Here is a 17,636-nt window from a genome sequence, read left to right on the forward strand (position 1 = left end):
ATTCAGAATATTTCACTTCACTTTCTGTCCCTGTGAGAATTGGATTTTGAAGAAAAAAATGGCTTCTTGTGGAAACAAGGACTGGCGAGAAAGCTTCAGTGGAAACACCTTTTCCCCATGATAACTCTTTCAGGAGTGAATTTCCCTTCCAAGGGACAGATTTCTGTCACTTCTTGTTTTCCCAGCCCCGTTCTTAACTGTGAGTCATTTGCAAGTTGGATGTTTGTAACTTGGGGGCTGCCTGTGTTACATATTACAATCTACATTAAGTGTATTCCATTATGTAGTACAGGGGAAAAATAATTCAATATGAACACATTCCAAGGGTTTAAATACAGGGCATTTGATGCCAGCATTGCCAGACTGGTTCCTGTTATGGCCGTTAGTCAATTGGCATGAAATCAAGGGCATTCAGAGAAAAGTGATTATAACTCCATTTTTTACTCCTACTGAAGAAGAACAAAAGACCAGCTACTACCTTGAACTGATCACATTTATTCAATATTTTTTTCAAATAAGCAAGAATTTTGAAGCACATAAACAATCAAGTAGAGCCACAAAAACCCACACACACATAAATATGGTGCACTATGAGAAATACACAATATTGAAACAAAATAATACTGTACATTAACAAGATTTGAGAGACAAACTGTTCAAATTATAAGTTTTGTTTACTCACACTATAAAAAAACTTTGACCTTTAAAGAAAAATATAGTTCCAATATAAAGACCTGATCCTGAGCAACATTAAATCAGAGGACAGCACACTATCCACTCATTTCAAAAGCAGCAGGATCAGATCCTTTGTTTGCCTGAATAGGCACTTCAATTGTGTGTCATTTTTACAAAGCCTACCTTGATTACTATTACAAAAATGACAAACATCAACTCAAGAGTATGTTCAGCAAGATTCAGGAACATAATGCAGAAATAGGTTAAGTATCCATGCACAAAAGAGGGAGAAAGCTAATTCATTCAGTTTAAGAGTAATAATTTTTACTAGATTCCTTTTCACAAACACAAACATCTCAGACTTCATTTTTCAGTAATGGATATATCAAGTTTTACATTTTTTCCTAACTCTACTGAGAATGCTGGCACTGTTATGTTGAAGAGAAACTTGACATTGCTTAACATATCATATTCCATCTGTAACAACCACACAGGTTCAACTTCTGAGCTTGGTAGAAGCACACACTATTGTTAAGATTAGAGTTTCTAAAGCTGAAACTACATTAAAAGGTAAATTGTGAACTTCAGTTTTAAAATATTTTCCCCAAACTAAAAGCTGCAGAAAACCTGTTCTTAAATAATCTACAGAAAATTTTGAAGCAGCTAAACATTTTTAAATTTCTTACACTTTCTTCATCTTAAAAATATTTGAATTAATTCAGTAGCCCATCCTCTTGAAAAATAATACCCACAAAACCCTGGAGTAGATTACAAATCTTTTGTTTTAATCAGTGTGACCAAAGGTTTGTCATCAGGACTGTAGTCTTCATAAGCAATTGGAGTTGCATCATACATTGCAGGCCGAGATTTCTTTCCAAACCTAAACCCCCAAAAATAAAGAAGAAGAAAGAGTGGAATTACACATTAATAGTCATAAATTGTTGGAAAACACCCATAATGTTTGGTAAGGTGAACAGGAAACAGGAAAAGAGGAAGACTATATTAAAAATGATATCAAAGAAACTGTCGCCTTCAGTTGCAAGACCTGATCAGGACTATGGGTGGTGGGCTTTTGGAAGTCTTTCATTCATAGGATGCTATTAAGCCAATTTGATGGCAAAAAGCAACAAACATGTATTAGGGATCTGTTGATCCACTGGTATGTGAAAGATAATTACAAAATTTATTTAAATCTGAAGTATAGGTGGCATGAGAACATACTGACCAAAGTCTTTCACACAAGTCGATGACTTGAACCTATTCAATATTTCTGGAATCATAAGCTGGATCTGATAACTTTAGGGATTCATATTGCCAATCATTTATGACTGAACCGATCCCCAAAATCGAACGCTTAAGTTAGGCAGTGCCCCAGCTGAAGTATTTCTAAGATGCTGCAGAACAGGGCACTGGGAAATGATGACTGCAGTGCCCTCCTTGTCGCCAGACACAGTGAAACATGCAATTGTGGAAAACCTTTGAGCTACCTGTTTCAACATGCTCCATGATTAGATAACAATAACTAATTCTCCAATTCCTCAATCTTCAGTACTACAGAAACCCTTCAGTTCGGCCTGAATGAGTGGTCAGATAGTTTTATCCTATAATGTATTGTCTAAAAAATAACACAACATATTTATTTATTTATTTATTTGCAACATTTCTACTCCGCCCTTCTCAACCCCCAAGGGGAGACTCAGAGCGGCTAACACTGGCAACTCAGAGCAGCTAACACTGGCAACAATAGTCGCTCTACTGATGGATTAAGGTCTACCCTTTTCGCACTATGCAAACGGAAAGGAATCCTGTTCTATGACACATTGGCAGTGGACAACTGTGGCTTCCCAAATGATTCTGTGCTGCAGTTTTCAATATCCCTCTCAAATCGATTTGGTTGGCTAGGACTGATAGAGTTGAAGCCCAACAACAGCTAGATAGCCATTGTTGCCCACCTCTGAAATAAAAGGTCTCCCTCCATTTTAGGAAAGAGAATAGATACTTCTGCATCAAAGCAATGTGTCCGGATGGACTGTTCCTTGATCTTCAAAGAAAAATGACTGGAATGGGCTAGCCAATCATTGCCACAACCTTTTTGTCCCTTTTGTTTATGGTGAGAAAAATGTATGCACACAAAGTTCATCGGGGAAAAATACATGCAGCTCCAACCACTAACAATCGAAAGCATGCACAATTATTCCATCTTTTTAGCCGTAAAAGATGGTTAATACAGTGATAAAATGTGAGAAAATCACCAGTGGAAGACAACAAACTGCAAATTCTGTGAATGATGTAGTCTGATTGCATGATAAAAGTCTCATCTGAAAACAATCCCACTTAAAGGGCAAATGTAATCAAGTACATTGATAAATTGGCTTTTCAAGATACTGAGCCAAACACCTTTGGAAATTAAAACCAAACAGAAGCATACAACTCCTACAGTGTTTTTCTATTATAACCCTAGTGCAATAATGGCTCAAACACTTCCTTTGCTTGAATGATTAGTGCTGTCTCACCAAAAACAAACTTGATATGAAAACAGCTATTTGGATTTAATAAGGAAAACCAAATAAGGATGGGATATGTGAGTAAATATGAGGTTGTCTCTCCAGTGTAAGTAAATATTTTATAACAGCATGTCACAAAATGCCATCACATTATAAAAATGGACATTCCTATGTTCACACAAAATCTCAACAGGATTTCTAATCACAGAAAGACTTTTAAAAAGGAGAAAGGATCAAACAACATTGCATTTGTATTGTAAGCTGGGTTACCAATTTTAGCTGTTAACATCTAGAAGAGGGGGACTGATCATTGACCTCATCATAAAGGCCCATGGATTTGCCCTGCATTGTGGTGAAACTATGGGCTCCCGGTGCAGTATGTGGACAACCTGCCACTTCATGCTCCGCATTGTCCTCCTTATTGTACCCCTCATCCCATGGGGGAAAGCGTCACTGTTCAGCTTCCCCCCATTGTTGGGAAAGAAACATGGGAAGGCTCCTGTGCATTGCTTCCCCATGTGTTGTTGGGCTCCTTGCTGAAAGTGGCCCCACTATGTCTAGGGGAATGCTAGTTAATTTGCAAGATGCTTCTGAAGAGGACTTCCTTTGATGAAGAGTTATTTGAGAACTACTGCCCTATAGAACTATTAATAGCTGGGTAACTTCAGATATTCTTGGAGAAAATATTTCAATTTGTTTTCATGTTGCAGAATGGTATGGCAATAGCATCAGTGGCTTTCACTGATGACCTACCTGAGGAGAAGATGTGAGAATACTACCACATTAATATTCCTAGACCTATCCACAGTTTTTTACATCACCGATCACAGTATCACACTGGATCAGTTCTGCAAAACGGGAGTGTGAGGCATTGGCCGAGATCGCACATCAGAGACTATGAAGCACAATTATAGCATGATGAAATTACATACCTGATATGATGAGCAACTATGCTAGATAACTGTGATCATGCACAATGGACCACTGCATGTTTCATTTTGTAATGGGAGCACCTTTTCAGTCAACAGCACAATGTGCCTCAGGACACATGATTATGACCATGGTCATGCTGGTGGCTCTACTTGTGCAGAAGTCCTAATGACATAGCTACATCTCCCCTCTTCAGAGGTTGCTGGATTGCAAGTCACAGCAACCTCAGCACTGCAAGCATTGAGGAGCTAGAGATGGAAAGAATATTTGAAAGTATTTGAAAAATGCCCCAAAAACGTATTTTTCAGGATGAAAAACTATGATGAAAAGAATTCTGATCTGATTAGAATGTTTGCCATTTGGAAGCATTTATGTGCAAAATAGTTATTTTTCTGCAGAGATCAGCCTTTTACAGAAAACAGTATTTCAATTCAGAAATCTTCATTACTATGCAGAAAATTCTGGTTTTTTAATTGAAATCAACTGTGGGAATTTTACACAGAATAAATCTCAATTTACAATACTTTTGCACATTTACAATACTTTTGCAGTATTACTTTCTGCACATATTATTTTCCATTCAGAAAAAGCTGTTTCTTGAATTAAAAACACTGATGGGATTGATTTATTGATTTTTTTTGCAGAATAAGTCTCAAATTGTGAATAAAAAATTGCAAGAAAATGTTCTTGCAGTGGGAAGAGCATTGCCAAAATTACTCATTGCTGCCTTTGAGAATAAACATACTGAAAAACTACATTCCTAAGGAATTTTTGCCATTGCAGTTGATCATCAACTGAAGAGTCACAAAATTTCCACCCTGGACTTACCATAACCATTCTTTGCATACTTTTACTTTCCATGGCATGATTACTGTGGCTGGACTATTTTTTCTGCTTTCCCTCTCAAAAGTGGAATATGTGCCCCATGAGATTTGGTACTTCCTGCAGTTATCTACAATTGCATCTCTTCTACTGAGCTGTAATGCTGCTGTCTAGATCTTCTGCTGTTTTCATTCTCAGCCTTTTCAGTCATTGTATTTAATGTTTAACAGCTGCATTCTTATATTTTTCATGAGGATTTTGCACATTTGTACCTTAAAGGTTACTGATTTGCTTTTATTCCATTGGTCCTGTTTCATTTTGTGTATGTGTGAACACACACAGAGAAAGAGTCTCTAAAGCAGGAAAAGTGCTTCAGACAAATTTGTTTTGGATCCCAGAAGGATGCAGTTATTCACTTAACCCACAGATTTATTACAGTGACTAACACAACAGAAATATTAAATCCTTAAAGTAAAACATATGCTTCAAGACCTTAATATTTTTGCTATGATACTCTAATAAAAATGTGTAGAGCAAAGGAATAAAGAGAAAGCTACGTGCGTGTATGCATGTTTATAAAAACTAAGTACAGAATCACATAAAATTCTGTTCTGTATCCCATATAATATGATTCTCGAGCTGCAGGTGAGGACTCACATTAGAAGAAAATATGGTATGCGTTTTAAAACACATTCTGTCTAGCTTTGCTTATTTTCATGCATAAAGAGGAAAAGCCAGGGTACAAGCTTATCGTCTAGTCTGGTGGATCAACCTTTGTTCCTCTGTAGGTTTTGAATTTCAACTACTAAAATTCCTGACAGTCAGTCAAGTTGGTTGGAGCTTATGGGAAATGAAGTCAAAAACACATGGAGGAACAAAAGTTGGGAGATGTTTGATAAAACTAGACCACCCCCATAATCCCCAAACATACCTGGCATGTCGAATGGAGGCAATGGCACTGCTGAATTCACTGTCAATGCTCCTGCAGTTGTAGAATTCCTCATATGCCGGTCTAGAGGAGCCCTGATACTCAATGCGGCTGATGCGACAGATGCCCACAATTAGAATGATCAACATTAGGACAAATGCCACACACAGGGCTCCAATTATGATGTAGAGAGAATGGCGTGGCATGTTCGTCAGGCTCTCAGCCATGTGTCCAGACTTCCACTGTAGATCTGGAATCAAGAAAATAACTCAGTGTTGATTAATAGCCATCCAACTGGGATCATTTATATTCATTGATATACATTTTGAATTTAGCTGGTTATACAGGTTTAGGGCTGCGATCACAGACAGGACATGTTCACAAACAAAATTACACAGTGGCAACATTGCAGGGATGATTCTTATGGCCATTCTAGTAGGTATTTTGGTGGCCTTCCTGGTATGTGTGCTTGTGTGTTATTATATAAAGCACAGCCATCAATGTACCCTGGAATCAGATTGACAAAAAAAAAAAAAGATTTCAGCCTAAACCTACTTTTCAATATGTATTTTTATCAAATAGAGCATCAATTGTTTTCACTGTAATATTATGACTGCCTTTATTAATCCTAGATATCAATTTTAAAATGGTTTGATTTTATTAATAATTGTGCATGTTTATCTATCTATCTATTTAATATCTCACCTTGCTCCTTGGACCAGACTTAAGGCAGCTCAGCTCAATTTAAATCAGGGTACGGTTATACCACTAGGAAACATTAGGCAAAATCTTGTTGGGCAGTTATGAATATATAACCTATAGCTATACATTCATAACTGCTACATATTCACAATCCCTATAGTTCAGGGCAGGCACAGGCAAACTTTAGCCCTCTGGGTGTTTTCAGCTTCAACTATCACAATTCCTAACAGCCAGTAAGTTGACTGGAATTTCAGGGAGTTGAAGTCCAAAACATCTGGAGGGCCGAAATTTGCCCATGCCTGGTTTAGGGGTTAGGTAGGAACTGAGAAAGTCACCTAAACCTCACTTACCAGTAAGCAGCCTATAGGATCAAAAGAGGTCAATTCCCCTGTGGTTTGAGAAGTGGTTGCTTGATGTTTGCTCATGTTATCCCCTGGACAAATTATCTCCAGTGCCAGGAGGATTTTTGGTAGGAATCTTTTTTCTGTGCCGTGCCAGAAACTGCTCAAGGGAGTGAGTGAGAACATCAGGCAGCTTCTTCAAAATCAACAGTGGGGGCCCTTCTACACATGACTAAAAATCTCAAAGAAACCTGTATAAAGGGGGAAGTGGCTAGATGATGTTTTGGGAAAGTCTGTGTGGAATCGGGTTAACAGCTGAAAAGCACATGTTTAAAAGGTACACTTAAAACCCAATTCCGGCCAAAAATGTACATCTTCACATGACTGTATATCCCCACAGTCATGGAAAACATGTGACTTCCTACCGAACTCCTTGTGTGGACTGCTCCAGAGCTTGAAAAGTCTGAAACAGCTGATTGGGTTGTCAGAAAATGAAGCCATTGACATACAGGTGGCTCAATGGAAGCAAAGCTGAAACCTTCCAATTGATGTCCCTGCCCCCCCTCCCCCCACAATCTTGCGGCTTCATAAAATCCGCTTCAAAGGAAGGTATGAGGACAGCCAGGAACCATTTCCCGGGACTGAAAAATCTGTGTTGGGACTTGTTCATGGGTCCAGGGATTTTTAAACCCACTTTTGATGCTGTCTGAAAACGCCCCTGGATGGACATCTGTAAATCCCAGCAGCTATTTCCCACTAAGTGGATTTTGAGGAGCTTGGCTAAAATGCACTAAATAGCACAGTAGTGTCAATGCTATGTAATGAATAATAATTACACAGAATTCTGCCAGTTGCATTTAAACCTAATCCATATTCATATTCTGTGCACTTTCCGATTTTTGTTTTTATTTTTTATTAAGATTATTTTGCTTAAATCTATTTTTCAAAAATAATACTGTCTATTAACTCATATCCAATGCATAATAATAAGCTTCTGTTAAGAACAAGGCTGCTTACTAAGTTGTTTTATAAATTAACCTAAGTTATACTCATTGCAGCCTGGAAACAGTTTTATGATTAAGGACAAAATAGAAAGGGCCCCTTACCTTTTATCATGGAAAAGGACTGAATATAAATGAGACCAAACACAAGATATAATTGTTTTTACTGCAAAATAGATGTGCCCGGGCATGTTCTGTTCAATGAGTTCAATGATTGAACTAACAGATGTGAATCAATAGTTATGGATTCAGCTATGAAATTTAACATGCTATATTCATAATTGTATTTATGACCTCTGTTCTAAGAACATCTTCATTATCTACCTGGAAGTTATTTAACATTTATAGAATCAAGATGTATGAATAATTCCATCCTTGTCTGTCATAAATTGGTACAGCTAGTTTTTGATAGTTTTATTCCTCTTCCCGTCTTTTTAGAAAAACTTTGGGGAAAATTACTTCTTTTGACCTGTGATCCTCAGATTTTGGAGCTGTAGTTCAAAAAAGTAAATTCTGAGAACAGGTGACATTGGTTCTATATGCCGTGTGTAAAGACCCCTTACCTTTCCAGCCTGGATGGCAGGGCCTAGAGGCAGGCAGGCTAGTTAGTTGCAGCACTGGTAGGCCTGGCAGAGGGCAGCAGGAGCCATTTTAGTTCAGGGAAAACACCATTTTAGAGAGGGGGAGTGTCCTAGGCCTGAGTTAGCATTAGAACAGCCAGGATTGGTTTAAAAAAGGGGGCGGAGTTTAGCATGGTCTGGAGGGAAAGAAGAGGGCTTTTTCAGTCAGTCTGTTGTTGTTAGAGATTAGTGTAGGAAGATAGTTTAGGAGTCTGTGTTAAGAGAAGGCAGTTTGCCTTAGGTTTGCCAGCAAAAGAAGCTGTAGCAAACTGGTATAGCTATTTAGGGAGAAATAGCTGGATTTGTAGTTAGCTAGGCCACAGTTGAGGGTAGCTAAGCTACAGTTGTATCTTGGCAGAGATTCAGATCCTGTCAAGTGTACTTGGTTTTAAAGAGAGGAAAATCTCTGTGTTGTAACAAAGAAAGAACCATTTACATGTAACCATTACGCTTTAAAGACAAGAACATTTTCTCTGTAACAGCCAAGCTTATTAAACAGCATTTACTTTCTCTGTATTTTCGTCAATAAACTTTCCTTGTTTATTTTAAAACTCAAAAAGCCTGAGTACAGTGTGCCTTTGTGGCTATAGTTCTTTTCCAACAACCTCACCTGTTTTCCTTTAAACAAATAAGAAGACACAGTGCTTGGTGGTCTTAAAAAGCATTTTTAATAGTTTAAACAGCTAGAGTGTTCCTGTATATTTCAGTTTATGGTGGCAGCGGAAGATAATTAGTGAGAGACATCCCCTCAAATGTTATATTGGTGCCAAAGTGGTGTGAATTCTTTATATTGGAGGGACAGTTGGTGGGATCTGCTTTACCCCCTGTCCAGCTATTGTTTGGCCATACACGTGCCTTTATACCGTGCCACTGGGAGTTCCCAAATGGATGCTAGAATATGAAGGCCTTCACTTGGTGAGAAAAGGACCATTTTAGAACTTGGACAGGATCAAATGGGAAGATATAGTTCTTCAGATAACCTGGACATTTAGGGTCTTTTAGGTCATAACCATTACTTTTTAATTGTGTTTGGAAACAAACTGGCAGCCAAATGAAACTGTTGCATGAAGAGTGTTGTGGGATTCTGATAACAAGCTGAAGTTAACAATCTGGAAATAGCTCTTTGAAACTGTTAAAGTTCCCAAACTGTCTTTGCATGCATATTACAGTTGCAATAACATAAATCTTGGAAAAGCAGACATGGTTTCCTTCCAGAAGCATAAACTGAGTTGCATTTTGTATTCATGTCACTTGTTCCTTCTTATCGGGCAGGAATAAAAGTGACAGGGTTGGCATCAGGAGAGATGCCTCTTTGTGCTATACTCAGCTATTGTCTGTAACCTATACCTGCAACCAAGCTCTCGACGGCTGTGGAATTCAGGATTCTGACTAGGATCTGAAATATCTGCTATCATGCCGCATCACATCCAGTAGGTAATAAAAGCATATAGCCACAGCAATCTCGTTCTTTCACATTAAGTCATTAAATTACATAATACTATCTCTAGAATACTGAGGCACTGTCTAAAATGCATTTCTAAGGGATTATTACATGTCTCAGGATATTAAATCCACCTGTCAGTCAGCCTATTGTCTACCATGTAAAGAAGATAACGCTGACACCTGTATTGCTTCCTCAATTCTGTAGATATATCTATTTAAGGCATTACTATTTTTCCCAAGCAAGGCCTCACAGTTATTATTCCTTCATTTTATTTAAGCACATAGCATCCTACTCTTCAATTAAAATATATATTCTTGGAGCACTCCCAGTGCAGATAAAAACAATGGATTGGTTCTTAAAACAACTTAAGGCTGCAATTCTACCCACTGTCATCGGGGAATGAAACCTATTGAATATTATGGGTTTTACTGAGTGGGCATGCACATGCTAAGGAGTTCATAAATGGGAAGTTTATTTATTTATTTATTTATTTACAGTATTTATATTCTGCCCTTCTTATCCAAAGGAGACTCAAGATGGATCAGAGAACAAACATATGTGGCAAACATTCAGTGCCATTTTATACACAACTAGACAGACATAAGAGGTATATATATCGGCTTTCTTCCTCTTTTGGCATCTTAGAAGGTGTTGTGCTCGATTCCGGCCACTTGGGGTGGGAAGTGCTGTTGCTCTATCTCCTTGCCAAAGAGCTAGTTCATAACTTCCTCCTTTTTTGGATTTAATTGCCAGCATTCCTTCTGGATGCCTCAGAATACCTACCCCTTCCTTTTTATGAGTGGTGAGGAACTCACCCGTGACGCAGCTTCCATCTGGCAGCCTTTTGACTGATCCCCCTTTCTCCTTTACAGGTACCTGTACTTCCCCAAAAACCTCTCCAGAAGATCAACAAGGTATTCTGGAGAGTTAGGGATATGATATGGAAGGAGTCATGGCATGATAGAAAACTGAAGGATGAAATGATGACTGGGGTACGACTTGAGCGTGGTCACTGTCATGATCAGTCACCAGAACAGGCAATACTGGATATTATACAGATGTAAAAATATATCCTGGCACTGCTATAAGCTTCATCCAAATATGCATTAAATAGATTGCTTATATATAGCCCACGAGGCTGATTAACTTTCACTCCATCTACTAAATACATGTACATGTGGCCCGTCCATTGTTATTGTGATTGTGCCTATTGGAATGTTATTTTATGACTGTGTTTATATATTTTTTTATTTTTTCTTGATGTAATTTGATGTTGTTTATTGTTTATGCTCTTGTTTTATTTTGTTGTAATATGTTGTCCGGGTTTGGCCCCATGTAAGCCGCTCCGAGTCTCCATTGGGGAGATGGTGGCGGGGTATAAATAAAGATTATTATTATTATTATTATTATTATTATTATTATTAAATATGGTTCCTCTTACGGTCACAGTTTTCACTGTCTGGCTACCTACCTCCTTTGAAAGTTAATATAATTTGAAAGTTTACATAATTCAATTCATTTGAGTATTTCTTAGTGTTAGATTTAGAGAGTTTGGGGTGTGCACAGACAACATTTAGTCAGAGACCTAGAGATACAGTAGTATGGTAGATAGTTTTTGCCCATATATCACAAATTGACCTTTTTTTCCCGTACAGCTATGACTTCTTCCAAAACATGAAAAACAAATTTGTCTAGAGTTACTAACATGACATACAGGTTATATGTAGAGCAATAGCTCTGCAGTGCAATTGTAGCCTTATTTAAATTCACTACCAATAAAGTCATACTGATGATAAAGACACAACTACTTAGAATCAGAGAGTTGGAAGAGGCGACAAGGGCCACCCAGTTCTACCCCTTCACATGCAGGAATATATGATCATAGCATTCCCATCCAACCTCTGTTAAAAACCTCCAGAGAAGGAAACACTACCACATGCCCAGGCTACAGCATATTCCACCATTGAACCATTCTTACTTACGGATCTCACAGTTTGCTCCAACCCATCCATGTGGGCAATGACAGGTATAGCCATTGGGCTGGTCTATACACATTCCACCATGATGACAAGGATTACTCTCACAGTCATTTATATTGATGTCACATTCCTCACCTTAAAACAGAGAAGAAAGACAATTCAGTGTTGCAGATGTAGAACAACTTGCCTGTATCCCTCTCTATTTTAGACATGCAGTCATATTGCTTGTGATGCACTAATTAACGTGCTCCCAGTGAGGAGCAAATTACATTCTTGTGCAAGCAGTTCTTACCGCTAGCACCTTCACTTCATGTTACTTGTTATTAGAACAAGATCTCCCCAGGGCTGCACAGGAGTGAACTGGATTTGAACAGCAATCAAACACACAGTGATGCATCTGCATAGCAAAGCAATCAAACTTTAGTCAGGAGTGATTTGAATATTCAATAGAATCAGATCATTGTAACCAGTCCCCAAAATGTTCCTTTTATTGCATTACAATTGTTATTGGCACTCTGTGAATGAGTTGAAATAGCTGAAGTTTTCTTGGAGATTAGATGTCTCTTGGATTTGTTAGAAATTTGAAAACAACCAAATAAAATCATACAGAAATCTTTCTAAACAAACTCATTTTAAGGCTAGTGGGCCCTAAGGCAAATATTAACTACTGGTTCCTATAAAAATACAAAATACTCTCCATATAATTTAATAAACAGAATGAATTGCAGATGAAGAAGGAGGATATAAAAATGAGGAAAATGCAAAAATCATCGGGATGCCTTTAGGATACTTTGATTCAAGTCTTTCAACAACAGCAAAGGAAATTGGAATTGACCACTTAAGCAATAAAATTTAGGAATTCTTTGAAGTTCTTTACATCTTATCAGTATTAACAACAGTGGAATTTGTTATGGTTAGATTCTGAATAACATCCTCCCATTAATTATTCCATGGGAAAATGAGTCATATGTATAATATGTAACACAATGTGTATCATGTTTAAATCAGTATGTTTACCACATTCAACCAAACCAAACATTCTTTTGAGAATATTCAGCTAAGGAGCCTGTGCCAAAATTTCATTTTAAAATTAATTAGGGCCATGGGTGGATGAGGTTTTTACTGATTCTTAAAGAATATGTAAATTTCATAGGAGACTTTCTGCTACAAAATGCTGACAGCCAAGTCAAATGTCATAAACAATGTGGAACAACAGTCCCATACAAAACTAAGTAGATAGTACCAATGGAGATTGAGGGAAAGGGGGGAGAAACTGCTATATGAATCATCAACAGAAACTAGTGCAACCCCATACCATCCTCTCGTAGATTATAGAGTTGGAGGAAAGTTTTGATTTCCAGAAAGTCAGAACTCAGCAGTGACAGGTTTTTGGCTACAGTTAGAAACCAATACTATAACTGCATCAAAGGTTGTCATTGCTTGTTCAACCACAGTTACTGGAGCGGCACAGTCCAGTAATTACTAATTAGCTGTACATTCTAGTACATCTAGGGGGAAAATATTATGCCTCAAAGCAGCCCTGGCCAATGAATGCTCTTCCAACGAATAGCATTATCTGACCTCTGATGGATTTCCCAAATTTTAATCAAAGTGTCGCACATCTGCCATACTTAACACTACTCAGTTAATATACTGACTTTCTTTCTCTTTGAATATAATTATTTGTAATTTCCAAAATATCATTTTTGCATGCAATCTTGTTTCAGAAAGATATTGATTAAGAAATGTTTCAACAGTTGGGTAGCTAACTAAGCTCTTGTTAGCAATTTTCTTTACATCTGAGTGGCACTATATCAAATTAGTTCTAAGCAATGGGAACAGGCTGTCAAAGCTAAGCCTAACAGCAATATATCTATCAGGGAAAAAGACTTAAATTGATTGCCAACTAACTGGATCATTTCCCATGTTGTCCTTTTATTCATGGACCAAACATTTTGAAAAGTGAAAAGGTCAAGATTAAGCTAACACTATGCAACTATGAGATAAATAAAATGAGAGACTATCCAAACTGCAGAATTATAGCTATTTAACAGCAGCTTAACCCCTATGTCTCAATTCCATGCAATTGTGGGATTTGTAGTTTGTTGTGGCACAGAGCTCTCTGACAGAAGGACAAATATCTTAGAAAACTACAAATCAGAGAATTCCAAAGCACTGAGCCATGGCAGCTAATGTGCGCCAAACAGTTATAATTCTGCATTATGGATACAACCTCCATGTTGAAGCTGAACAAATAAACTGGTTTATGGACAATATTTGAGGAAAATATGCTTCCTTGTATGTAAGAAAAACAACACATCAATTAGTGTGTATAATTTTCCATCATCAGAACAAGCAGGACAACATTTAAGAAAGGGATTGTGAAAATCTATTAGAATGTGTCTTTGATCAATCCTACCAAAGACATCAGTTATTATGTCCATTACAAAATAAGGTACTGTTTCTCTCTCAACTTGCCTAAAAGAAAATCATACTTTTTGAAGGATATCTGTAAATCTTTAGGAGTGTAGGGCAGAGAATATATGCTGTAGTTTAGTTCAAACTGTAAAAAACATTATTTGAAGAAAGGCCGTTTTAAAGCATGATTATCCTTTTTTAAAAAACATTCTTTTTCAGTGGAACAACCCTTTTTGGCCTTTCTCATATTTCTATGTAAATTTATTATTTTCTATTTTTCAGGTTAATAGTCTTCTAGGTCACTCCCAACCACAAAGAAAAAAGAATATTGCAGATAGGGTTACAAATGTGTTTGTGACACATCCAGTTTGATTCCCCCAAAAAAGGAGTGGGGCCACAGATTTTCTCTCAGTTGTTGCCAACCCGTTTTCTTCAATTACCAAGAGGCAGGGAGTTTAGTCTGAACAGTAACCTGAACAACTGCAGACAGCTTCTGAAATTCAGCTGAAGGGAAGCAGCTACCACTTGTTATCAGTGTTCATCTTGACATATTAGCCATACCACAGAACAGAAATAGGGCATCATTTGAGATTTACCAAAGGAAAGAGAAGGGGATTTAGCCGCCATCCCTCACCTTCTTCCTCTCCTTCATTTTGTACTTTGAAGAATACCACTTCATTTTTAATTTTAGAGCAATATCATGCAAATTCCCCATTTCTTCAGTGCAGGGATTGGGGATATAGTTGTCCCTCTGTATTAATGGATTAAATCATCCATGGATTAAATCATCCAGAGCTAAAAATGTTTAAAAAATAACACCCAAACCCTTAATTTTGCCATTTTATATGAGGAACACAATTTTGTTATGCCATGTTATGCAATGGGGCATGGACTTTGGTATGGGGTTCCTGGAACCAAACCCCATCAGATCTCTCCATCTAGTCTGCTGAAACTAGTTCCCAATAACCGTGACTTTCGGTGAAACCATATGAAATACAATTGTCACTGAAAGTTTTCAACACTTTTTTTCATGCAATTGGTTATAATTAACATAGACGATGTAATTTTCAAATAACTTGCCCGTAAATCCAGGTGCACAGAGGCACGTGGCATTCAGTCCTTCACTGTCGCAAGTTCCTCCATTCTGGCAGGTGATGTTGACACATGGATCTTTGTACAATTCACAGTGCCTTCCTGAGAATGGTAAATGAAATCAGATGAATGTTCACATTGTTTGAGTTCAAGACTGACAATATATACAACAACCACATTAGAACAGCAGAATAAGCAAGAATATTTTAGAATTGAGGATCATCAGGAAGAAGGCTAATGAATGCTGCCTCTTTGCCCCTGCTGCAAGCAGAATAGCTAAACAACCAAGAGCTCCTTCCATCTATGTTTTGTGTATTTTGATGTGTGAACTGGTTTTCATTTCTTTTTTAGGGTCATCTTCCTTTAAAGCCATTAGCGTCATCCACACATTCTCTCCATGCCTGCTATACAACACCTGATTAGTGACTGAAGAAAAATGTAACATAGGGTTTCTTTGCAAAGTTATAATGCAATTGTAGGTTTCAGCTTGGAACTCAATGAACTGACAAGAACCAAGGCTCACGGGGTCAGAGAACAGATCATTTTGATGAAAAGTAACTGTGTCAACTTATGCCAGCCCTTATGAGCCCTCGCATCCCCAGTTCCCTAGGTTTAAATACATCCCTTTCCAAACTGTTTCTTCTATATATTCAACCACTAATTCTCTCAATCTGGCGAAAGTATATTTAGATCAGAAAAGTATTCTTCTCCAGCATACACTATTTTTACCACTTCACTAACTTGAATAAAACAAGGTGAACTGGTTGTCATTGGGAGTAATGACTTATTTCCCAGGTCAATCATTATTAGTTCAGACCTAACATCATAGTAGTGCTAAAGGGAAGATATTGTCCTATCAAAATTATAGTCTGCTTTGACCAGATTCAGCTGTACAACAGGATCCCAGAAAAACTGGACAATAAACATGGAACCTCCATACTGTGTATCAGCTTCGTGATTTTTCTAATGCAACCTTCCCCTGAATTGGTGCCTTTCTGATTGAATACTTGACCACTCTCATAATTCCCAGCCAACATAGCCAATGGTAAAGCCAATGGTCATGTTTCTTGGAGACAGTTGGAACTCTAGTCCAGTATATCAAAGAGGCAGCAGAAGACCATTATTTATTAACTGGATATACAGTGAACATATAAAGCCAAATATATATTAGAGCAGAACACCTGTTACCTTCATATTCGGGAGGACATGCACAGTCATAGTTATTGATCAGATCCCTGCAGGTTGCACCATTCTGGCAAGGGACTGAAAGGCACTCATTATATTCCTCCTCACAATAAAGTCCATGGTATCCTAAAACATGCAACAGAAGAAAATGGAGCACATACTGCAATGGTTATTCAAGTAATAGTTTCATCATCCTGGAGAGATGACTTGTCTGAAAGTAATAACAATGTGCATACAAATCCTTTACAGCCAATGTAAAATCACTGAGTATATAAATAAAAGGCTTGGGAGCCAGCTTCTGGAAAAAATCTAGAGCCCTTATATATACATCAGTGGTTCCCAACCTTTTGTTTTGACCAGGGACCACTTTGACCAGAGACAAAGGACCACTCTTCAACATTAGTACTAAAAGGGTTACAAATCAGTGTTTGGTCAACTTTAGATTCAGTTTGGAGTGCTGATGCAGAAAATTGTATTGGATAGATCACATCAGCTCTAGTTTCTGATAAAGAACATATGCCATGATCAGCAATAGGGAAGGAGTGGCAGGCAGTGTGAAAGGTGCGGTAATAAAATAAAGAGGAAGGAGGCTCACGGACCAGATTTTCATTCTCATGGCCCACTAATGGTCCGTGGCCCACAGATTAAGAACCACTGCTCTACATGTTCAATTCCAATGATGTAAACCAAGTTTCTGTGGGAATCATTATTATATTCTCAGGATTCATTTATGAACTACACTAGCATAAGCAATAAAAAAAAAACCAGTAGAAATCTTAGGCAGTCATAATATTGTTTCATACTGTAGCTAGACCTCAGAGCAAGATAAATCTGAAGGATAAGTCAAATAGTGAATTTAATAATGCTCATAATGATGGTCTCTTGCATGAAATGGATTAAGACATGACATTACTTGATATTATAGATTCAAATTATTATAAAAGGTCAAATAAGAGAAATAAACAGCAAAGTACAAAAAAAGTGCTACCATCTTT

At 37.6% G+C, this 17,636-nt stretch overlaps 1 protein-coding gene across 1 annotated transcript in view; it reads right to left on the reverse strand.

Annotated features, from left to right (window-relative positions):
• Positions 1–475: 475 nt before the first annotated feature.
• DNER (delta/notch like EGF repeat containing) overlaps positions 476–17,636 on the reverse strand; it is a 196,615-nt gene continuing 179,454 nt past the window's right edge. Inside the window, exons 9-13 of the mRNA XM_060767819.2 lie at positions 16,645–16,767; positions 15,445–15,558; positions 11,950–12,081; positions 5,863–6,109; positions 476–1,555 (exon numbers count right to left, since the gene is read on the reverse strand). Of these exons, the coding sequence (XP_060623802.2) occupies positions 1,444–1,555; positions 5,863–6,109; positions 11,950–12,081; positions 15,445–15,558; positions 16,645–16,767 (728 nt within the window). The 3' untranslated portion in view covers positions 476–1,443. The remainder of the gene's footprint in view (positions 1,556–5,862; positions 6,110–11,949; positions 12,082–15,444; positions 15,559–16,644; positions 16,768–17,636) is intronic.

This window comes from Anolis sagrei, chromosome 3, assembly GCF_037176765.1.
Source record: "Anolis sagrei isolate rAnoSag1 chromosome 3, rAnoSag1.mat, whole genome shotgun sequence".
In the NCBI taxonomy this organism is placed as follows: domain Eukaryota; kingdom Metazoa; phylum Chordata; class Lepidosauria; order Squamata; family Dactyloidae; genus Anolis; species Anolis sagrei.